The sequence below is a fragment of the Anomaloglossus baeobatrachus genome, chromosome 4, assembly GCF_048569485.1.
Source record: "Anomaloglossus baeobatrachus isolate aAnoBae1 chromosome 4, aAnoBae1.hap1, whole genome shotgun sequence".
Taxonomy (NCBI): Eukaryota; Metazoa; Chordata; class Amphibia; order Anura; family Aromobatidae; genus Anomaloglossus; species Anomaloglossus baeobatrachus.
This window is the reverse complement of record NC_134356.1, coordinates 666,179,425-666,204,097: the sequence shown is the minus strand read 5'-3', so window position 1 is coordinate 666,204,097 and position 24,673 is coordinate 666,179,425. Positions and strand designations below refer to the sequence as shown.

At 45.6% G+C, this 24,673-nt stretch overlaps 1 protein-coding gene across 1 annotated transcript in view; it reads left to right on the top strand.

Annotated features, from left to right (window-relative positions):
- LOC142302793 (A.superbus venom factor 1-like) overlaps window positions 1-24,673 on the top strand; it is a 116,879-nt gene that overhangs the window by 61,175 nt on the left and 31,031 nt on the right. The window contains 12 exon segments of the mRNA XM_075343902.1: window positions 442-645; window positions 741-938; window positions 3,912-4,073; window positions 4,181-4,310; window positions 7,920-7,958; window positions 10,162-10,279; window positions 14,770-14,855; window positions 20,391-20,530; window positions 21,692-21,922; window positions 21,924-21,938; window positions 22,682-22,772; window positions 24,509-24,560. Of these exon segments, the coding sequence (XP_075200017.1) occupies window positions 442-645; window positions 741-938; window positions 3,912-4,073; window positions 4,181-4,310; window positions 7,920-7,958; window positions 10,162-10,279; window positions 14,770-14,855; window positions 20,391-20,530; window positions 21,692-21,922; window positions 21,924-21,938; window positions 22,682-22,772; window positions 24,509-24,560 (1,466 nt within the window).

Here is a 24,673-nt window from a genome sequence, read left to right as displayed (position 1 = left end):
CGTTAGAATGTAATCCTTCACAATGCATACATACAAGTTGCACCTACAGTGCAAGTGGGGGTTAAAGGGTCACCAGCACTGCAGTCCCAGGGAATCTGCCCGGGAGCTGCAGAAAATGTAATTATGGGCCGCATACGGCCCGCAGACCAGAGGTTCCCCAACCTCAATTCTTCATGCCTGTTTTTTGTTTGGTTTTGCACCTTTCTTTGGTTTGCACATGATTCATTATTCTTGTTGCGCGTTATTGATGTCTACTGTGTATCTTCTTCTTTTTTGATGTCTACTGTGTTTCTTCTTTATTTTGGCTTTGTGGGAACAATGTAATGATTCTAGCTGCTTTTGCCTGATTCATCAATTGCAACTTTTTAAAATATGCACTTCCAATCCAATTGTCCAGATTCTCCTGGTGCCTGGTTACTTACATATGTATCCTGATTATAGGTGAGCACAGCAGATCCTGCGCTCCCGAATGTCCGGCAGGCGACAGCATCAATGACGGCCAACGCTTATCAGTCAGATGGAAATTACTTGTACATTGGTGCCAGTAGCATGGAGGTGACGCCTGGAGATACTCTCATTGTGAATTTCAATATTCGTAACTCTAACTCGGCCGTTCAGAACCAGATACAGCATTTCACCTACCTGGTAAATGGTTTCTCACATTGAGGAAGAAATCGCGAGATTATCTGTATTCTCCATCTTTGTTCTTAAGACTGAATTATTTATTCATTTTTTTTAAGATCACGAGCAAGGGCAGGATCCTGAAAGTGTCCAGACAACCTCGGATGCAGAATCAATATTTAGTTACCATGTCTCTCCCCATCTCAGAAGAATTTATTCCATCCTTCCGTATTATTGCATATTACAATGTTGGAAATGAGATTGTCTCAGATTCTATCTCGGTGGACGTAAAGGACTCAGAAAGGTGTATTGGAACGGTGAGACATCTTACCTGGTATATAAGTTATCCTATGCAATTTTACAATCAAATGAGATTAAAGGCTGCTTTACACGCAGCGACATCGCTAGCGATGTCGCTGGTGAAAGCACTCGCCCCCGTCGGTTGTGCGTCATGGGCAAATCGCTGCCCGTGGCGCACAACATCGCTAGGACCCGTCACACGTACTTACCTGCCTAGCGAAGTCGCTGTGGCCGGTGAACCGCCTCCTTTCTAAGTGGAAGGTTCGGTCGGCGTCACAGCAGCGTCACTGCGCGGCCACCCAATAGAAGCGGAGGGGCGGAGATAAGCGGCCGGAATATCCCGCCCACCTCCTTCCTTCCTCATTGCCAGCGGCCGCAGGTACGATGTTGTTCCTCGTTCCTGCGGTGTCACACGTAGCGATGTGTGCTCCGGCAGTAACGACGAACAACCTGCGTCCTGCAACAGCAACGATATTTGAGATTAGAACAACGTGTCAACAATTAACGATATGGTGAGTAGTTTTGATCATTAGCGGTCGTTTGTACGTTTCACACGCAACAACGTCGCTAAAAAGGCCGGATGTGCATCACGAATTCCGTGACCCCAACGACATCTCGTTAGCGATGTCGTTGCGTGTAAAGCCTCCTTAGGGCCTCCCTCACACGGCCATGTTTCCGGTACGTGGTAGTATCCATTTGCACACGTACCGGAGACACAGATACATGTAGGCCCATTAAAATTAATGGGTTTACTCACACATCCGTGACGCGTGTCCATGTGATCCACACTGCGACATGTCTGTTTTTGGCCGGCAGCACAGATGTCACGGATGTCCGTGCAACATCAGTGTGGCACGTAGCTGAGGACACCCATTCATTGAAATTAATTGGATTTTTATACTTACCTGTCTCCGGAGCTGCTGTCACCAGGCACTGCTGTTGTTTCTTGGTCCTGCTCATTATGCTCCATGAATATTCACTGCACTGACTGTAGACCCGGAAGCAAGTGTGACAGCAGCGCTGGAGATAGGTGAGTATACCAGCTCATGCTGTCTGTGTGCTATCCAGATGTCACGCGGATAGCACACAAACAGCACATGGACCGCACATACAGGCACACATAAACAGCCAACATCTATTACATGGCCATATTTGTTTTCCTCATCTTCTTTCAAGAGCCGTTATCTTTCCATCAAAATAGAGGTGTCAAGGGCTTATTTTTTTCCAAGGTCAAGATGTAGTTTTGAATGGCTCCATTAGTTTTATCATATATGGGGGGAATATTTTGAAATATGGGGGAAAAAACTTTTTAACGTGATGAATTAGTGAAAAAAATGCAATTCCACCATTTTTTAGGCTTTGTTTTTACAGTAAAAATGACCTGGAAGTGATTGTCAATGTTTGCTTGTGCTATATGATAATGTGGTATATAGTTAATAGTCAAAAGCTCGGACTACAGCTGAGCTTCAGAGAACCAAGATTGTAGAGATGCGGATGTTCAGACGTCCTCTGACTGTGAAAGTAATTAATCAATCCCCCATGATTGCGTTTGTCAGGGGGAGTGATGGTAGCAGCACTGGCAGGCACCAGAGCATATTTAATTTATAGGCCACTGACAGGGATTGAGAGCGGCATTTACATGGTTAACAGCCATAGCTGAAAATTTAGAGCTGGGCAAGCTAGAGACAGATGCTGGTTGTATAATATAGTTGGGGTCTGAAGGGTGCTTGGCTGCCTTAAGTACTAGGTACTTAAGGCATCCTCCCACTAGGGGAGGTGCCAGAGCAACATGATTGGTTAGTCAGTCAGTGTCCATTTAGCTAGATAGTTGTCAGGTCTCATTTGTCCACTCTCCATTACCTTTACCCATGCCCACTAACCTGTACTTGCTGACTGCTCTTGTTGTACCTGCGGTACTCTCCGTGACTGCCGCACCAGACATCCTGCCTGCACCAGGCGTCCTGTCTGCATCAGTTGTCCCAGCTGCACCTGTCTGCACTAGACACTCTACCTATCCATACCTGATCATGTCTCTGCCCTGGGGTTCATCTGCCACTGTCCTGGACACTGCCCTGGGAGTGGCACCTGCCGTCGACCAGCAGCCTATCCCATCCTCACCATCTGAGGCTTGGGCGTATATCCGGTAGGCAATTAGTTAAGCCATACTTGCATGAGGATAAGCCCGGGTCTCCCTTGTGATCCAGTGAGTCCACTTCCGCTCGCCAACTCAACAACAGCAACTGTTACACCATGCAAATTAGAGTTCAAAAGTGGAGAAAAAAGACTGGGCACCACAGACAAGCAACAATCAGCTTCGCATTTGTCTAAGGAACCAGACCACTATTGCGGACATGGGACACCTGCCCCAGAGCTGCATGTTCAAAATCAGACAGCAGTGCAAAAATTCAGATCCAACACAGGAAAAAAGAAAAAAGCAGCAACTCAACGGGGGATGAGATCAAGTCTTCTTTACAAGTAGTGCAGGGAGGGGGAGCTGAAGCCTCGGACAATGGTGACCGTTTTGCACTATTGTGGCACTTCTACGGGTCCTAAGAAGCGCCACACTAGCGCGAAACGGTCACTGTTGTCCTCCCTGCACTACATGTCACCCGTGTTTGCACAATAAAGAAGACTTGATCTCATCCCCCGGGGAGTTGCTGCTTTTTTCTTTTTTCCTTTGTTGGATCTGAATCCATGCAAATTAGAGTGAGGTCCCATCAATGTTCTCCAAGTGCACCAGTGCACTTCCTAATTTGTATGGGGCTTCAATGATTGATTTCTAAACTATGGTCCATCAGATTACTACTGCTTCTCAAACTATACACAGTAATGCCAATAGTTTGATTAGTAAAATCATCTTGACAAGTTCTTCTTTAAAAAGGTAGATCATCAGTGGAACATCATACTGCTCATAGAACTTATTTTCCAATGTCACAACTTACGATGTATGGAACGTTTATGCTAACATTCAGCTTTGCATTTTTAAATAGCTGTTGGTGACAGGTAACAACAATAGAGACAACGAAATCCAAAGTCCTGGTGCTTCTATGAGACTGAAGATACAAGCAGATCCCAATGCCTATGTGGGACTGGTGGCCGTAGACAAAGGTCTCAATATGTTGAACAGAAAATTTAAGATGTCCCAAAAGAAGGTGAGGACTTTGTTACAAAATGCATCTGAAATTGTGATTATGTGAAAGTGTGACAAGTGATCCATTTGCGAGGGTCAAACCTACCCATGTCCATCTTACCTGTCTAGGTGTGGGACACCATGGAGAAATCAGACACTGGCTGCACACCGGGGAGCGGTGCTAATAGTATGGGGGTGTTCTATGACGCTGGTTTGGCTCTTCAATCAAGTTTCCAGAAAACAACCCAGGAGAGATCAGGTAACAGAGGTCATCTCCTATTGTTAAAAATAAATATCTCGCTAGAACTTTATCAATGAACTTAAGAATAGAAAAATTCTAGAAGAAGCCCTAAAGGAGATAGCATAAGAAAGGACATGGGACAAGTCTACAGAGATAAATATCAAGAGGTGATTATTAGGGGAGACATTTTAGCAGTCATTAACATGTAAGGGCAGAGGTGGACAAATCAATGGGGCAAAAGACGTAAGGGGTAGAGATGAGCGAGCAGCATAATATTCGTTATCGCTAAACTCGTAACGAGTACTTTGTAATATTCGTGTATTCGTTCCGAATAGCGAGTACAGTGCAAGTCAATGGGAAATGCGAGTAATTTTCTGCTGGACCCAACAAAGAGGTCTGGGGGCCTGAAGAAAAGGCTGCAATGGATAGGAAAGTGATGAAACTGAATGGGGAGAGCTTGGAGAAGATGCCCTTGCTGATGTCCTGGTTTAGTGAAAATGGCCCAGTTTCTGCATATGTTCTCCCCACCTCTGTTGGACCTGGTGTTGGTGTCTCTCCCTATTAGTCGTTGGTGTTGAAAAGAGTCGGTAACTCTGCCGCCAGCGTTACCTCAGGGTGATGTTTTCATCAACTGATCTACAATGACATTCTTGAAGGATTCCATTGTGCAACTCTTTGGTGACTCCAAAAGGAGAGAAGGAAATTTCTCCTTGTACCGTGGGTTCAGAAAGGTGGTCATCCAGTACAGGTTGTTGGATAAAATCTGTATCACGCGAGGGTCTTGCCACAGACACTTACATATAAACAGTACCATGTGGGCCAAGCTGCAAACAGGCAAAGGTCCTGTATCCCCACCAGGAGGATCAATACCCATCCTCGCCTCACGCTGACTCGCCTCCTCCTCCTCCACCTCCTCCTCTCCAGCCCATCTGTGACGCCCTGACAAAATCAGGGTGTCACAGATGACTGCACCCCTCTTCCAGGTGCAGGCATCCCTCCTCTTTGATTCTCAATCACAACCCCATATCAAGGTACACAACATCAGCCAGCAAAGCCTAGTCACCCCCCATGACAATAGGGACACACCAGTGGGCGGGGCCAAGCAGATGGTGACGCCCACCTAGGGGTTCTGAGGTGTGATGGTAGGGGCCATAAAAAGTCAGACAGTTGGAGAAAGATAGGAGTGTGAAGCGACAGGGTAGTCAGGGGCTGGAGCTCCTGGACTACCGGACTACTGAAAAACTGACTAGGTGGCAGTCGGCAGACAGGGCCATAGGCGATGGAGATCCGGTCACGGGAGACCTTAAGTGGACCGGGGCAATGGTTGTAGCCCGCCGGTATTGACAGCGGGAATCCGGTCCGGAGGCCGTGCATGACAGGGTACCTGGACCGTAGAGCAAGGACAGCTTCACGCACCTTACTAATTGACCAGTCGGGGACAAGATTTCAGGTCCTATCCCACAGGAGGCCCAGATAGAGTGAGACAGAAGCCCAACGAGGGAGATAGGGCTCCGAAATTTCCTGCTAAGATCCCACGTGTCAGTTCTCGCGGGCCACAGCTCCCAACACACAGTATCACCGGGAGTGGACTACCATGTTTCATGCGGAGTAGTTAACAAAAAGGACACAAACACTAAGTGCAGGAGGAAGGGACCCCTGTTTGCTGTACCAGGGTGTGGGATCCGAACACACCCACCGGAGGTCACTGGTCACTGGTAATTTGGTTTACCATCTGGACTCTGTGAATTTATTCAGGAACTGTGAGTACACCAACCCTATCCGGTCCAACCCTGCAGATTGCGCTCCGTGGCACCATCCCACCTGTATTGGGGCCCCGGGACTACACCTCCCCTACCCGTGGAGGAGATAACATCAACAACCCCCCTTTTCACTTGTGGGCAACAGACGGGTGTTCAGGCCTGGGTCCGGCTTCCCCTCGAGCCACCGCCACAACCCCGGATCCGAGCGTCTCGAGCAGCCGCCCTGCTGTGGTCTTTTCTCTGCCCGCAACACATCCATGCTGGACAGACATGAAGCTGGGGTTGAGAGTCCCCTGTGTAGCATTGGGAGTCTCCTGGGTAGTACAGAAAAAAAAGTCTTCTTCCTCCTCATCCTCCTCATCATCACCCACTGTTGCCCCAGAATATTGGCTGGCCTGGGTAGTATCACTCATGGGGAAATCTGGCTCCATAGCCACATGCTGGGCACTCAAAGCTTCCTCTTTGAGATTATGCAGTGATTGTTTCAACAGACACAGCAGCGGGACAGTTAAGCTGATAGTAGCCTGATTACCACTCTAGCAACGCATGAATGTGGCTCTAGGCCACTAGCAATGTATGAATGTGGCTATAGAGGACGGACGGCACAAGTCAGGCTGTGAAACCCTAAATATTGTGAAACAGGAATAGTGCTTTACTGTATCACGCACCAAAAAATGGTAGATTCCTGCTTTGTATTTGCAAAAGCCCCTAGCACCGTATGAATGTTGCTGACGTGGACAGACGGCACAAGTCAGGATGTGAAACCCTAAATATTGTAGAAACAGGTCCTGATTCCCTACCTAATCCACAATCTAATCCCTCCCTGCTGTGACTTTGTTCAGTGCTCTTAAAAGAGCTATTGTATCCTGATTTCTGGATGGTACTATGGAAGTAGTGACAAACTCTGCTTTAAACACTCTCCCTACTCTGAAATCTGTCCCTCCGTACGCTACACTGACCTACGCCGCAGGCAGCTCTGAAAAGGGATTTTTGTGTTATTAAGAGGCCTACACTCTCCCTAGCAGCTGCTCGCTCTAGGCCTACACTGATACAACACAGGCTTCAGACGCATTGTGCCCAAAATGGTGTCAGAAGGTCTTTTATAGACCCTATGATGCTGAGTGGCCAGCCAATCACGGTAGCGCTAGAACCAAGATGGCTGCGGCATTACTATGATTGGTTAAGAAACCTAGCATGTTTATTGGCAGCAAATCAGGCGCCAAAACGGCTGGGCAGGACATCCGAATATAGCGAGGCGAATACATCATTACTTGCAATATATCGAATAGCCCGAGTACAGTACTATTCTGCGAATAGTAACGAATACATTCGCTCATCACTAGTAAGGGGGCCAAATTTTATCCCTACAACAAGTGGAATTGTCCAATCTGAGCTATTGGACCTCAAAGGGCCCATATTTTGTTCTTGCATAAAGGCCCTCTTCTGTCAATGTGTAAGAGAATGACAAAAACATGAGAATTTAGAAATGTTCTTCACAGATCTTCAGAAATCAAAATGGTGAAATGATCACAAGATTGGAGAATCAGATCAAAGGAGCATTTTCAAGGTGATGATTTGATGGGGTAAAAATACAAGAAAAAGGCATGAAAATAGGAAAAGGTAAAGAGGGAAAAGTAATGTATTGAATGAGAACATACAAAGAGGTAACAAAGAGAGGAGGTAGTGAGGTATGAGAGAATTCCTGGAAACATGGAAATATATCTGGCCTAAATATATCTGGCCTAAACATTAGAAATATCAATTTCAACTGTTTTAGAATTTTCTTGACAGACTGAAAGAGTCCGCTGTATTGTCTGTAATGTCTATAAGTTACATTAGTCATTATTTTTTATTTTCTTTCCCTTAGAACCACAATGTAAAGTCCGTGCTGTTCGGAAACGCAGAAGTAAGAAGCGGGAACCTGGTGGGATCTGATAAATATAAAGTAGAATTTATACCCCTTAATTATATCCATAAGAAGAGATTTGTTAGTAGTAGTATGAGTATTATTATTTATATATTTTTGTTCATAAAATATGTTAGAATGAATGTTTGCTGCTTTTTGTGTTGTTTCTTATTTTTCAAAATTGCTCCAATGTGGACTTTTTGCCATTTTTTGGAACTACATTTTGTTGTGTTTTGCCAAGGCACCAAGACCCGAATTTGTCAGATGTATGAGACAACACCAAAATACATCTACAGTAAAATACAATTATATACTTTATAAGCTTACATAGCACCATTAATTTCCAAAAATTATTATCACTGTCCCCATTGAATTTCCCTATTGATATTTCTTTGGAAGGTAGGAGGAAATCAGAGAACCCTGACAAAACCCATCCAAAAAAGGGAGAACACATAACCTCCTTGTAGATGTTGTATTTGGTGGGACTGGAACACTGCAAGGCTATGGTACTAACCACTGAGCCACCGTGCTGCCTATGTATAGGTTTAATGTAATAGGCAAGTGCTCTACCTCAAAGGGGTTGTCCACCCTCGAGGAAATTTTCAGCAAAAACTAGAGCTTGTCAAATCCATGAGGTGTGTACTGTACACACCATTAGGATTTGGCTCCAATTGCCAGTTCCAGGCAGTAATTACGTGACCACAGATATACATACTTATCATCTCATGATTACCTCTAGGACTGGTAAGTAGAGATGAGCGGACCAGTTGAAGTTCAGTTTGGCAGGTTCATCCGGACTTTAGATAAACTTTGGTTTGGGACCCGAACCTCAATGGAAGTCAGTAATTGGGCAGTTCAGGACTCTTCCCAAATGCAGCCAGCCATAAACAGAACACTCCCGGGGAAGGGTGGGCAGAGCTTTTCAATATTTTTTTTTGGTGCACACTACGTCTGATCATGCTGTTGTTATCGCCAGTGCGAGCCATTCAAACACCACAAGAGGCTTGCACTGGGCTGAGCACCATGAGTAGCCGAAGACGCAATGCTCGCGTGAGTGGTCAGCATATGTAAAGCACCCGAACTCCAACCCCAAATTGTGTTTTTTGCTGAAATCTGAGTTCGGTCCAAACATCGAACATCAGGTTCGCTCATCTCTTCCAGCAAACAGAGCCGAATCCTAATGGTCTATAAACAAACTCATGGATTGGACAAGCTGCAGGGCTTTCAGAAAAATATCCTCAGGAGTGGACAACCTCTTTTTGTTAGAAGTCTGAAAAAATCTGTCTGCAATTCACAATGATCAGAAATCAATTCTCCAGGCAAATACATTTTTCAAAATCCTATTGATGGCACAGTCGGAGGTGGAAAAAAGCCCCTGTTATGTGATAACTGCGGTCAATCTGTCTCACATCTCACTGGTTGGGAAGTTGTATCTGACAACCACAGTATTTTCAACCAGGTTGTTCGACAGCAAATTATGGACCTGAAATGGCCCTAAAGAATGAAAGAACTTGGTGGGACTGAAACAAGGACTAAGGGGTACTTTGCACACTGCGACATCGCTAGCTGATGCTAGCAATGCCGAGCGCGATAGTACCCGCCCCCATCGCAGATGCAATATCTTGTGATTGCTGCCGTAGCGAACTTTATTGCTACGGCAGCTTCTCATGCACTCACCTGCCCTGCGACGTCTCTCTGGCCGGCGACCCGCCTCCTTCCTAAGGGGGTGGGTCGTGCGGCGTCACAGCGACGTCACATGGCAGGCGTCCAATTGAAGCGGAGGGGTGGAGATGAGCTGGTCGTAAACATCCCGCCCACCTCCGTCCTTCCGCATTGCCGTCGGGTCGCAGATAAGGAGATGTTCCTCGCTTCTGCGGCTTCACACACAGCAATGTGTGCTGCCGCAGGAACGAGGAACAACATCGTACCTGCGGACGCACCGACATTATGAAAATGAATGATGTGACATAGATCACCAATTTTTGACTGTTTCACGCTCGTTCATCTTCTCTCCTAGGCTTTACACGTTGCGACATCGTTACCGGCGCCGGATGTGCGTCACTTTCGATTTGACCAAGACGATATCGCAGGTGCGATGTCACAACGTGCAAAGTACCCCTAAGCCTACCTCATACTGCTTAGTGATTTCTAGATAATATATAAAATGCAATTAAAAAACCTCCAGGTGTGTTTTCTTCTGCAGGTGCTGATGAGGTATATGATGAATATCTCCCAGATTCAGATATTGTCTCGAGAACACAATTTCAAGAGTCATGGTTCTGGAGATTAGAACAAATGACAGAAAGACCTGATAATAAGGGGTAATTTTTACAATTCACGGTTACATGTTACTATTTAAAAAAAAATACTTAGAATAATATTTAAACAATTTTTAAGCTCAGATAAGAGGTTTTACCATGAAAACAACTTATATAATTTATGTGCTCCAAACAGAGATGGTATTTCCTAATGTTTAGTAATAAAAGTTTAGATGAAACGCACGTGGGGAAAGTTAACACCCTTTTAGGAGAAGTATCAACAATAAATTTAATCACCTGGTCTCACTGCCAGATGAGCAGATTAGCAGATAACCGGGACTGGCGGGTCCCTGTTAACGTTTTTTTTAAATCTGGTTCCGGTCCGGAATCCAGTCCCCGTAAAAGTCTATGGGGGATCAGAAACCAGAGATTAAAATTATTGGTAGAATGGATAAGGAGATAGAAGCACGCGCAATCTACTTACCAAAGATTTGTCATGGCAGTACGCTGTTTCCAGGTCGCACATTCACTTCTGGAGCAGCTAATTAACATTCATTCAATATGCACTGCTTTCCCCACCCACCGGTGCCTGTGATTGCTTGCAGTCAGCCACGTCTCCACACTGGTTGTCAGCGTGTCAGCTGACTGATTCCATTCACAGGCGCTATGCGCGTCTATATCGTAGGCCGGGGTCACACTGACACAGTGTCGGACTGGCTACCGGAGGAACCTTCAGTAATACCAGGCCTGGGTGCGGTTACCTGCGTTGAACTCCAAAGCTCTCACCTGGACTCCGGAGTGCAGCCTGGACTGAACTCAGGGTTTGCAGGACTGAACCTTGTGTGCCGACTGATCAGCCCAACTGGTTACAAAGTAGCTTAAGGAAAACAAAGTTAATGTTTTGGAGTAGCCATCACAAAGCCCTGATCTCAATCTTATTGAAAATTTATGGGCAAAGTGAAAATGCCGGTGCAAGCATAAGCTTGTGGAAGGAGATCCATGGGCTTTAGCTGGGCTGGTATCAGAATATGGGGGGACCCTACGGCAACTGTTTTATTTATTTATTTTATACCATGATAGGGATCCACAGAAAGCACCTGTTATTGGTTGCAGGCAGACGCTGTCACACAGGCTGAGAGCGCGTCTGATTGCAACCAATCACAGATGTCAGGACAACCGGTGGGTGGGGAAAGCAGTGCATATCGATGAGCAATGATGAGCGGTCCCGGAAGCAACCTGGAAGCAGTTACAGCTACTCACATTGAAGCCCCAGTAAGTATGAAGTGCTTGATCCTATCCTCCTATCCCTTCTAACACCATTTTTAACACCCGGATTATGGTCCCCATAGACTTAGGCGGGCTTTGCACACTGCGACATCGCAGGTGCGATGTCGGTGGGGTCAAATTGAAAATGACGCACTTCCGGCATCGCATGCGACATCGCAGTGTGTAAAGTCTCGATGATACGATTAACGAGCGCAAAATCGTCGTAATCGTATCATCGGTGCAGCTTCGGCGTAATTCATAATTACGCTGACGCGACAGTCCGATGTTGTTCCTCGCTCCTGCGGCAGCACACATCGCTGTGTGTGAAGCCGCAGGAGCGAGGAACATCTCCTACCGGCGTCACTGCGGCTTCCGTAGGATATGCGGAAGGAAGGAGATGGGCAGGATGTTTACATCCTGCTCATCTCCGCCCCTCCGCTCCGATTGGCCGCCTGCCGTGTGACGTCGCAGTGACGCCGCACGACCCGCCCCCTTAACAAGGAGGCGGGTCGCCGGCCACAGGGACGTCGCACGGCAGGTGAGTGTGTGTGTGAAGCTGGCGTAGCGATAATTTTCGCTACGCCAGCTATCACCACATATCGCTGCTGCGACGGGGGCGGGCACTATCGCACTCGGCATCGCAGCATCGGCCTGCGATGTCGTAGTGTGCAAAGCCCGCCTTATATGTGGACTGCCATCTAGCCAGACAACCGGGACCAATCTCAGGCTGGAACCGGGATTTTTCTTAACCCGGTTAGACTCGGCGGTCCCAGTTATCTGCAAGTCCGCCCATAACTAGTAATAATGAGAAATGACACATTTAAAACGCTACCAGTAATTTATTTACTATTTTGTACAAAAGCTTTTGTTGGTGATGAAGCTTAAAAGCGCCTCCTGTATGGAGAAACTAGTTGCCTGCATTGCTCAGGTGTGATTTCTTTCCATTCTTCCACATATACACTTCTAACATCCTGCAGGTCCTGGCTCCACAATGAGCTCTGAGCTTTAGTTCCTTCCATACATTTTCTATTGGATTCAGCTCCGGTGATCGGATTGTCCATTGTATCCTCTTTATTTTCTTTTTCTAAAACCAACTGAGAGTTTCCTTAGCTGTGTGTTTGGGATGTGTTGCTGAAATGTCCACCCTCATTTCATCTTCATCATCCTGGAAAATGGCAGCAGATTTTTACCAAGAATGTCTCCATATATTTGTCCGTTCATCCGTCCTTCAATTATATGAAGTTTGCCGGTGCCATATGTTAAAAAACTGCCCAACGCTATGATGTTCCCACCACCACACTTCTGTGTTGTCGGTATTTTTGTAGTGATTTGCCTTTTGGCCTATAAACGTAGTGTGTATTATTGTATCCAAAGAGTTAAAGTTTCGTCTCATCTGACCAGACTATATTCCCTCAGTATTTCACAGGCTTTTCTAAATATTGTTGGGTAAACTTTAAATGCTCTTGAACCTGCTTTTTATTCAGCAATGGAGAATTGCGTTGTGAGTGTGCATACAAGCCATGGAGGGGGAAGTTTTCTTTGAAACACTTATTCCTGCTCATTTCAGGTTTTTCTGTTGCTCTACACAGCAGCTTTTTGGCCATTGGACAACGTTTATAATAAATCTTTTCCCTTCCGTGTCTGCAATTTTGCAGACCGAAAATGGCAGTTCATAGTGCTCACTGGAAACCTCTGTAGTTTAGAATTTCTTCTGTAACCAATGACATCAGTAAATTTGCAACAAGAAGGTTGTAAAGGTCTTGAGTCAGCTCACTAGTTTTACCCATCATGAGTTGTTTCTTGTGCAACCCCTTGGTAATGACTATTGATGAGTGGGCATGCTCGGCACTGCTCGGTACTCAATCAAGCATCGGGGTGAGAATGCAAAAAGGGGACCATTAACAGCTCACCAGTGCAAGGGACAAGGGAATAGAGGTGTGGTGCATGGATATCCTTGGCTGGTTACGAGGAGATGTAGTTTCCAGCTGGTGTCATGACGTTCCATGGCTTTTTGCGCCTCTCTTTCTTCATGTGTTCAATACTATTTTCCTGCGTAATTCTCATTTTTACACATCACTAAATTTATGGACATCTATGGTTTGATTTATTTTTGCCTATGTGGATTGGATGGGTTGTTACCAACACTTGGTGAGAAATTCATGTTAATAGCACCTTCAGAAATATATTTACATAGAAAAATGGTGATGTGTTCAATACTTCTTTCACCCATTGTAAAAATGAAGCCCAAAAGGTAATGGAGATAGGGCCCTTTTTATTAATTTATCACATTTGGAATGCTTTGTCAAGAGTTTATATTGTAAAACGGACGGTGTGCTTCAAAACTATGGGGCACTTTGCACACTACGACATCGCAAGCCGATGCTGCAATGCCGTGCGCGATAGTCCCCGCCCCCGTCGCAGCTGCGATATCATGGTGATAGCTGCCGTAGCGAACATTATTGCTACGGCAGCTTCACATGCACTCACCTGCCGTGCAACGTCGCTCTGGCCGGTGACCCGCCTCCTTATTAAGGGGGCGGGTTGTGCGGCGTCATAGCGGCGTCACACGGCAGGCGGCCAATAGAAGCGGAGGGGCGGAGATGAGCGGGATGTTTACGTTACCTCCTTCCTTCCGCATAGCTGGCGTGAGCCGCAGGACGCAGGTAGGAGATGTTCCTCGCTCCTGCAGCTTCACAAACAGCGATGTGTGCTGCCGCAGGAATGAGGAACAACATCGTAACATCGGCATTTCCCAATTAATGGAAATGATCGACGCTACACCGATGATACGATTACGACGCTTTTGCGCTCGTTAATCGTATCATAAAGGATTTACACACTACGATGTTGAGAGCGACGCCGGATGTGCGTCACTTTCGATTTGACCCCACCGACATCGCATCTGCGATGTCGTAGTGTGCAAAGTGCCCCTTAAACTCATTCTACAAAGAACAAGCTTTCTTATGGCTACATTGATTGAAACATTAAAAAGTTATGGCTTATTGAAGAAGAACAAATTCCAAAAATAAAATCGTCTGCTTTCTTAATAATTTAATGCATTCAATATTGCCTGGAATAGGGGAGACTTCACGATTGCTCTTCAAGACAGAAACTCTTTTTTTGGTAAAATAACACCATTTGTTTGTTTTTTTTAAATTATATGTTGAATTAATTTGAAAGGTTGTATACCCAAAAAGAAAAAAAAAGACTATGAATGGTCGTAAAGCAATAGATCATGAAGGTCAGAGATATTTGTAGAACATTAATTAATTTTTTTATTTCTTCAGAATTTCAACCAAAATACTTAATGTCTTCTTGAAGGATTCGATCACTACTTGGGAGGTCCTGGCCGTGAGTCTCTCTCCAAATAAAGGTAGGAGCAGAAGTACTGGTAATCTGGAAAGATAGTCAGGAGCCTTGTGCATGTTTCTGGGGGTAAAACTCATATAAAAACTCCAAGCCAAAAATATTAATTGATATAATGAGATATCTTACAGAAATATACAATAATGTAATAATGCAAATAGAAGATAAAGAGATGATAAATCTGGTGATTTTAACAATACTATGAAATCATTTGCATTTGCATGACTCAGGTCCCAATTCATCAAACCAACAATTTTCTCACTGGTCTGGATGAGGGGCCATGTAGGAAGCAAACACTCACTCTCATTAAGAAGAAAACACTTCTAAAGGCCACTTTACACGCAACGACATTGCTAACGAGATGTCGCTGGGGTCACGGAATTTGTGACGCACATCCGGCGTCGTTCCGTGTGACACCTACCAGCAACCGCTAACGATCAAAAAAAAAAACGGAACAAATCGTTGATCGTTGACACGTCGTTCATTTTCAAAATATCGTTACTCGTTTTGGACGCAGGTTGTTCGTCGTTCCTGACACACCGCTACGTGTGACACCCTGGGAACGACGAACAACATCGTTCCTGCGTCCTCCGGCAACGAGGTGGGAGTGACATTCATGCGTCTGCTCTACGCCCCTCCGCTTCTATTGGTGGCCCGCTGTGTGACGTCGCTGTGACGCCACACGAACCTCCCCCTTAAGAAATACATTGTTCGCCGGCCACAGCGACGTAGTTAGAAAGGTATGTGCGTGTAACGCATACCAACGATATTGTTCGCCAGGGGCAGCGAGCTGCCCGTGACGCACGAACGATGGGGGCGGGTGCGATCGCTAGCGACATCGCTAGCAATGTCGCTGCATGTAAAGCAGCCTTTAAAGTGAATCTGTCACCCTTTTGTTGTTTTTTTTATAGTTATTAATATGGGCATACAGGTGGCACAGAGGTGAAATTAGCCATCACCTACATGTCTACTGTGATGTCAAAGTGACTCTGCGGCACCTGCACACATCAGAGTTGAAGACTGTGCCCATAGAAGGGTGAAAAAATGCAGGTGGAGAGATGGCATGCAGAATACGCAGGTTCAGGACTTCCTGAGTGATATCACCGCTCATTGCTGCAGCTCAGTCTCTGTCTGAAGCTCACAGCGGCCGGTCATGTTCTATGGCCACGCGCTGTACCTTCAAATGTAGCAGAGCTGGAGTCATGGGATTTCGTGTGGATTATGTCAGGCCTGAATCTTTTGAGGGTAAATATAATAGTGAAAAAGGGTGTTTGTTTGTATTTTATTTCAAATAAACGATTTTTTTGGTGTTTGTGTTTATTTTTTTTTCACTTACGGATTAGTAATTGGGGGTGTCATAGGCCATCCCCAATACTTATCTAGGGCTCAGTAGCAGCTTTGGGCTGCCATATGCGGTGTTGACACATTTTTTATGTATTTCTCTGCCAGGAGATGCAGAGTTCTGCAACAAATTTTTGCACCAAATCGGCATCGCCAGGCAGAAACACGCACCAAAAAATGCCATGCGGTTTACGTGTTTTTGATGCATTTTTCTGGGAGATTTGGTGAAAATATTTGTTGTGGAAATTTTTGCACCAAATCTGCATATTCTGGCAGAAAAATGCATCAAAAAACGTGATGTAGTTTAGATGCGTTTATCTGCCAGGAGATGCAGATTTGTTGCATTTGCATTATTTGTCTGCCTAGAGATATGATTCTCCAGGCAGAAAAATGCACCAAAACACAGGATGCAGCTCTCTGCATTAAATCTGCATCTCGCAGCAGAAAACAACATAAAAAAACACGATGACGCATTTTCTGCCAGAAGATGCAGATTTGGTTAAAAAATTTGTTGCAAAAATGAATTTTGTTGCACCAAATCTGCATCTCCTGGCAGAAAAATACACTAAAAAATACAATGTGGATTTGATGTACTGTTTCTATGCCAGGAGATGAAGATTTGGTGCAGAAATTTCTGCAACAAATTTCACCACCAAAATCTTCATCTCCTGGCAGAAAAATGCATCAAAACCGCATCGCTACTACTAACCTCAGGCTTGATGACAGCTGTGATTTTTGACAAAGCACAGCTGTCATTAACTCCTTATATTACCCTGATTGCTACCGGACCAGGGTAATCGGAATGAGTCAGGTAAGAGCCAGCATTGGCTCATTTTATGGATGCGTAAATTTGGGGTGGCTGTGGGCTGCTATTTTTAGACTGGGGAGGGCCAAGCAGTGACTATGCATGAGATTTAATGAGCACACCCAGAAGCAGTGTGACAGTGCAGAAATTCTAAGTATAATTGTCTTCCGTCATCCCCATTTTCCTTCTTTTTTCCTTTTTTTTAATTTTTATCCGGGCTGAACCTGAACAGTAACAATGACTTCCCTCAGACACTAGGTATTGGGTAGAGACCCCAACTTTACAGTTTGGTTCGCTCATTGATAGTTATAACTTATGACATCACCAGTCACAAGACTACTGTGGCCGGTATTTGGCTGCTTTGACTGGAACAGTCTGTCACTGGATGTTTCTCTGTTCAAATCAACTGACCACTGTAGAAAGTGAACACTTCAAGTGTCGGTGTGGAACATGAAGCAGCGTGTGTACAATCCATGGTGGCAAAAGCAGGTGAGTACAGGCACAATTTCTTATTTTCAAAAAGCTTAAGCCAATAACCTTTGGTCTTCCCATCCTGAGAATACCGGCCCCCAACTGTTGGGGCTGGGTATCAAAATTGGGAGGGACAGCACACCGTTTTTTTGTTTTTTTTTAAATTATTTATTTAAATGACTAAAAAAGTCACATGCGGATCCTCTTATTTTATTATTATTTTGATACACAGCCAAGATAAGCGCATAGCTGGGGACTGCAGCCTGCAGCTGTATGCTTTATTTGTGCTGGTATCAATATATAGGAGAACCGCACAGAATTTAATTATTTATTGATTTACTAGAAGGTGGCCTGATTCTACGCATCGGGTATTCTAGAATTTACGTATTGTGTAGTTAATGTATGATTTTTGTTATATATATATATATATATATATATATATATATATATATATATATATATAGATGTTGTTGTGTGTAGTTACCAAGTGTTTGTGTAGGGGCTGTACATGTTCTGGGTGTTGTCTGGGTGTGGCGGGGGGTGAGAGCGGTGTTGTTTGTGTGTTGCGTTGTGTGTGTTGCGTTGTTTGTAGAGCGCTGTGTGTCTGTAGCGTTGTGTGAATGTTGCGCGGTTTGTGTGGGTGTGGGGTGTGTGTGTGTGTTTTGGGGGGAGGTATGTTTTGTGCAATGTGTGTGTTGTGCGGTATGTGCGTATATTTGTGTGTGCCGCGGTGTTTGTGTGTTGGGTGTTGTGTGTGTGCGGCGTTGTCTGTGTGTGTGGGTGTCTGTGTAGGGCAGTGTTTGTGGTTCCCAGTGTGTGTGTGGTGTGTTGTGCAGTGCGTGTGTGGCGGTGTGTGTGTGTGTGTGTGTGTGTGTGTGTGTTTTGGGGGGAGGTGTGCACCCCCCATAGTGCTCCATCCCCCATGCTGTGCACCCCCCATCGTGCTCCATCCCCCATGCTGCGCACTCCCCATCGTGCTCCACCCCCCATGCTGCGCACTCCCCATCGTGCTCTATCCCCCATGCTGCGCACTCCCAAAGGTGCTCCATCCCCCATGCTGCGCACTCCGAAACGTGCTCCATCCCCCATGCTGCGCACTCCCCATCGTGCTCTATCCCCCATGCTGCGCACTACCAAACGTGCTCCATCTCCCATGCTGCGCACCTCCCATCGTGCTCCATCCCCCATGCTGCGCACTCCCCATCGTGCTCCATCCCCCATGCTGCGCACTCCCCATCGTGCTCCTTCCCCCATGCTGCGCACCTCCCATCGTGCTCCATCCCCTATGCTGCGCACTCCCCATCGTGCTCCATCCCCCATGCTGCGCACCCCCCATCGTGCGCCATCCCCCATGCTGCGCACTCCCCATCGTACTCCATCCCCCATGCTGCGCACCCCTCATCGTGCTCCATCCCCCATGCTGCGTACACCCCATCGTGCTCCATCCCCCATGCTGCACACTCCCCATCGTGCTCCACCCCCCATGCTGCGCACTCCCCATCGTGCTCCATCCCCCATGCTGTGCACCCCCCATCATGCTCCACAGTCACACATCAGACAGTATACACGCACACATCTGATCTCATACACTCACACCCCACTTCTGCCTGTGCCCTCCGGTGTGCGGTCCCAGCAGCTGTGCTGCACGCAGTGCTCCTCTGCCTTCTGCCGACACGCACACACCCGATCGCATACACGCACACACCCGATCGCATACACGAACACACACATTGACAATATTGCACATACGCGCTCACACTCACAACATCCGGAGATACTACATGCTTCTGGCCATGTGATCCTCCGGCAGGTCCTGGAAGGTCACTGCACGCACAGTATCGCCGCCGAGAAGCAAGCGATATCACGGGATGTTGTGAGTGTGTGGATGCGATCTGATGTGTGTGTGAGGTGTGTGTGAGAGTGAGTGTGATCTGATGTGTGTGTGAGGTGTGTGTGAGAGTGAGTGTGATCTGATGTGTGTGTGTGTGTATGTCTGTTCTTATGTGTGTGCGTGTGTGTGTGTTCCGCCGCTGCAGGACCTTGATGCGCTCACCTGGGAGCCGGTTTACGCTGGTAACCATGCTACACAATATTACTCGGTGTACCATGGTTACCAGCGTACCCCGCCCCCCGCTCGCACGGGAGCCCACACCAGCGTACGCCGGCAACCCCAGCAATGCGAGGGTATGTGTCGGCTGGGTTGGCGGCGTACGCTGATGTGGGCTCTCGGGGATACAGCACTCACGGCGGCGTACGCTGATGTGGACTCCCGGGGGTACAGCACTCACCTGGGAGTCGGGGCTCCGTATCGGTTCGGGGAATGCGTGCGGGGGGCGGGGCCAGAGCAAGCGTGCAATGCGTGAGGGAGGCGGGGCGTGGCCGAGTTGCCAATGCGTGCAGGGGGCCGGGGCGAGAGGCCAATCCGTGTGGGGGGCGGAGCCTGGGCGAGCAGCCAATCCGTGCGGGGGGGTGGAGCCGAGGCGAGGCCTTGCCATCCAAAGCAGGGACATAACTTTGGACGTACTGGTATGTCCAAGGTCGTAAAGGGTTCAAGGGAAACTGTTGGCAAATGTTGATGGTGTGATGCAGTTGAACTTCTTCAAATCATCCATTTTACATTTTGGTTGAAAAAAAATAAGTTTTAGCACTCACTATAAGTAAGGGGTTTGCCTGAAGTCATGGTGGAGGTGCTGGTGACAAAGTGCTTATCACCACCATTGCTTTTTGATTGATATTCTTCTTTTTAGTACATCCATGGTGATATCAAACATGGAGAAATGACAGTGTTAACAGGTCACTGTGACTCTGCATGATTCCTGCATTGCCCAAATGACTATTGAAAAGTACCTTAATCATAGCAAGATTTGAATCTTAACTGAAAACCTGGTAACAGGTTCTCTTTAAAAATTTCTGTCTTGTGTGTAGGTTTTTGTGTAGCCAAGCCCTATGAGATCAAGGTAAAGACAAGGATGTTTATTGACCTGAAGCTTCCATATTCCGTGGTGGAACATGAGCAGGTGGAAATTCGAGCCGTACTTTACAACTATGGCTATGACAAGATCAAGGTAAGGAGTTAAGTCCGAGGATTCCACAGCTGTATTTTAATAATTAAATTATCACAGAATCAAAAAAGAAATTTAATTGGTTCTTTTTGTAGCATCTTTCCTTAGGACACAATTTGTATATAGTGTAGATAAATATGGATCTGTATCTCCAGATGAAGGCCTATTGTTCTTTAAGTTAATTATATTCTTCCTACCGTGTTTTTCCTAAAATAAGCCCTCCCCAAAAAATAAGCCCTAGCAGGGATTTTAAGCATTTTCAGAGCAAGGCTTAAATATAAGCACTCCCCCGAAAATAAGCCCTAGTCGTGGTTCAATAATGAAGTGTCCGTGCAGCTAAAAAAGTTACAGATACTGCAGGACACTTCATTATAGAAAGCGGACACCCTGCAATCACACTCACCAGACGCTGAGCGGCAGGACCAACAGTGATCACACCCCCCCACACATCACACACACAATCAGATATCACATCACACACACAATCACACAATCACACATCACATCACAAACACAATCACCCTTCAGATCGCTCACACACACTCACCACATCCAGCGATACCGATCCTGAGGAGCCGTGCGGTGGAGTGCAAGGACCTGGGACATGTGACTTCCTCCCATCCCTGCAGCCGGGGTAGATGCTAGAATGTAGGGGCTCCTGACAGGTATAACCTAACGGATGCACTCTGTACCGCTGGATGGATGCAGTGTGTGTGTGTGTGTGATATCTGATGTGTGTGTGATATCTGATGTGTGTGTGATATCTGATGTGTGTGTATGAGTGTCTGTGTTATGAGTGTGTGTGTGTGTCCATCCAGCAGCAGGAGGCAGCGTGCAGCATACTTCCTGGCAGTGGCTGCCGGAGATCACAGGGAGGACTTTGGAGTCACTCAGCTATCCGGGGTCTGGTATGAGTCTCCTGGGAATAGGAGGGGGGTCTGTTTTTTTGGGGGGGTAAACTTACCCCCAACCGTGTTTCTCCAAGAATAAGACCTCCTCCAAAAATAAGCCCTAGCGCTTTTTGGGGGGTAAAAAAAAGTATAAGACAGTGTCTTTTGGACAAACACGGTAGCTCTGTCTATTAATAAAAATACTACATTGATATTATTCATACTTGCATATTCCTTTTCATATTGTCTTACCTTTGTAATGTCTTGGTCTTAGGTACGAGTGGATCTAATACACAATCCAGAGATTTGCAGTCTGTCTACAGCCCGGAGGAATTATCGGCAGATTGTAGCTATTGCTCCTCAGTCTTCTGTATCTGTTCCTTTTACTCTGGTCCCTTTGAGCCTGGGTTATCATGACGTTCAGGTGAAGGCTTCCATTTTTGGACAGTTTGAATCAGATGGAGTTAAAAAGAAACTGAAGGTTGTGGTAAGTGTCGGTATTCTAAATTACTGAAAATGTGGTTATAAAATGTGGTGAAATTTTGATGATTTTATCAGATTAGGGTAATCTAAAATAATTATATGCTAACATAAACAAAAAGTTTTTTGGGGGGGGTAGGGTGCCAATTAGAACCAACTTTACCCTAACACCATGTAATGGTTTAGATTAATCTACTATTAAGATCCCTTCCTTTCTATTTTGTGTTCCCGAAGGATAATGTAAGATTACAGTTGTACCTGTCATGCCCACCTTAGCCCCCTCTATCATGCCCACCTTTTTTGAAATGATCATTTTTGAAACATTTGCCTATGATTAAGGAGTTTTTACTCTGAAACGCGGAAGGCGTGGAAAGGCATAGAGAGAGATTTTGTTGATCCATTATCATATTTGTTTTAATGTGACCCAATAAACTTCAAGATTTTTAAAGACACCGGTGCTGGATTTGTTTCCCTCACTATTTTTCCTTCTAATGGCTATGTAAATGGTGCCAACAAACTATTGGCTATCAAAGATGGATAACACAAAAATAATCAATGATATACTCCCCTAAAACTACCAAAGAGCTTGTCTCGAAGTGTAAGCTCTGCAGATTGGATAGGTGATTCAGATCTAAGCTCCCTCACTCCCCATGCCCAATAGCTGTGGTGTGTTCTGTCTCGCTGGTACCGTTTTTACCAATAAAGTCCTCAAAACCACATGTCACTCTAGAATTTATGACCTATCTATGAGTCCAACCATTAGACTTTTACTCTGATTATTCAGGCTCCATTGGATTACAGCGTTCTCATGGCACAGAAAGAAAAGAAATGCAATAACTTTGATGTTTCAGTTACAGTAAAGGATGAACCCAATGGTAAGTGTATAGTTCTTGATTAAAATTACTTTTTTTGTCATGACAAGTTTTATAGCTGCAGATAATGGAGTGAAAGGGCTAAAACCGTGCTGCCATTCAAAGGAGATTAAGGTAAAACCCAGGGAAAGGGATTTATTCAATGCATTTCAGAGTGGATACTCCTTTTTCAGGTCAATCACTTTTTTGTGCATCCTGAAGAAGGCGCTTCTAGTCTGAAACGCGTCAAATAAATCACTTTCCTGAGATTTTACTTCGATCTTTTTACAACAGCAGCTCGGTTCAGATAATATTGTTCATTAGTTTATAATTAGAGCTGGGCGGACTACCAGAAAACCGGGACCGGCTGGTACCCATATACAGTGGGGAAAAAAGTATTTATTCAGCCACCAATTGTGCAAGTTCTCCCACTTATACAGATGAGATTTGCCTGTAATTGACATCATAGGTGACCACAACTATGAGAGACAAAATGAGAAAACAAATCCAGCAAATCACCGCGTCTGATTTGGCAAGATTTTATTTGCAAATTATGGTGGAAAATAAGTATTTGGTCAGTAACAAAAGGTCATCTCAATATTGTTACATATCCTTTGTTGGCACTGACAGAGGTGAGACGTTTTCTGTAAGTCTTCCGATTGCCCTGGTGAGGTGGCAATTGGGGTAATAAGGAGTTAATAGCAGCCCACAGCAGTCAAAAGCCAATTCTGCCAAGCAGAAAACAGATAGTGCCCAAAAGTCTTAAATTACAATAGCTCAAAGCAAGGACTAAAATATACCTTTTAATGAATATCTCTAAAATCATTAACAAATAATACATAAAGTGCAGTCCAATAATGTGCAATTATAACTAGCATAGCACTCACGCGATCCTTCTCCACAAGCAGACCATACACCACCAGAAAGAATGAATCACACAGAGTGGAAGTGGTGTCAGCCAGTCCAGGGCAGATGTGTATTCTCCTAACCCCTGTCGTGCCCCATGTAAATACTTCTGCCCTTACAAGGGCAGCACCCAAGTATGGCAGCTACCCCAGAGATAAACAGGCCCTTCCACCATCCCACAGCAGCCAATAAGTCCTGGATTAGTAATGGCAGTGTCTATGGCATCCCATCGCTAATCTGTAAGTGACAGTAAATAAACACAGACACTGAAAAATCTCTTATTTGAAATAACATACAAAAAACACTCTCTTTCACCACTTTATTAACCCCAACACAACCCTGCAGGTTCGACATAATCCATACGAGGTCCCACTGCGATTCCAGCATGCTACATCTCTGTCACAGCGAGCGGACATAGAGCATGACCACTCGCTGTGAATAAATGAGCCGCGATGACTGATTGTAGTGAGACACGGTCACACAGGCTGCAGACTCGTCTGACTACTACCAGTCACAGAGGCAAGGCCGGCCGGTAGGCGAGGAAAGCAGTGCTGAGTGCATATGGACGAGCAATGATGAGTGAAGGCCACAGGAGCAGTGTAGAGTCACGCGGGAGCAGTTTACAGCTGCGATGGCGCCTCGGTAAGTATGAGGCGCTCACTTCATTCTTATTTTCTTATTTTTTTTTTTACTTCTCGAGTGCCGGATCAAACAGATGGAATCCCGGGCCCGGGAAACTTTGAAACCGCGCAGATTTGGACTTTTATAGTCCGGCTCATCCGAGCTCTATTTATAATCTAAGTTTTTTGTTTTTTTCCTTACAAGCTGTATTTTTATATTCTTCGATTTTGCAGTTAGGAGTCCAGAAGGTGCCCTGTCTACAGTATCAGTCGAGATTTGTGCAAGGTAAGAGAAAAAAAAATGGATCCATTAAAACGTAATTGAGCTTTTGAACAAATATGAATTTTTTTTTAGTACAAACTAGATAAGGTTCCACTAGTCAAAGTACAAAGGGGAAG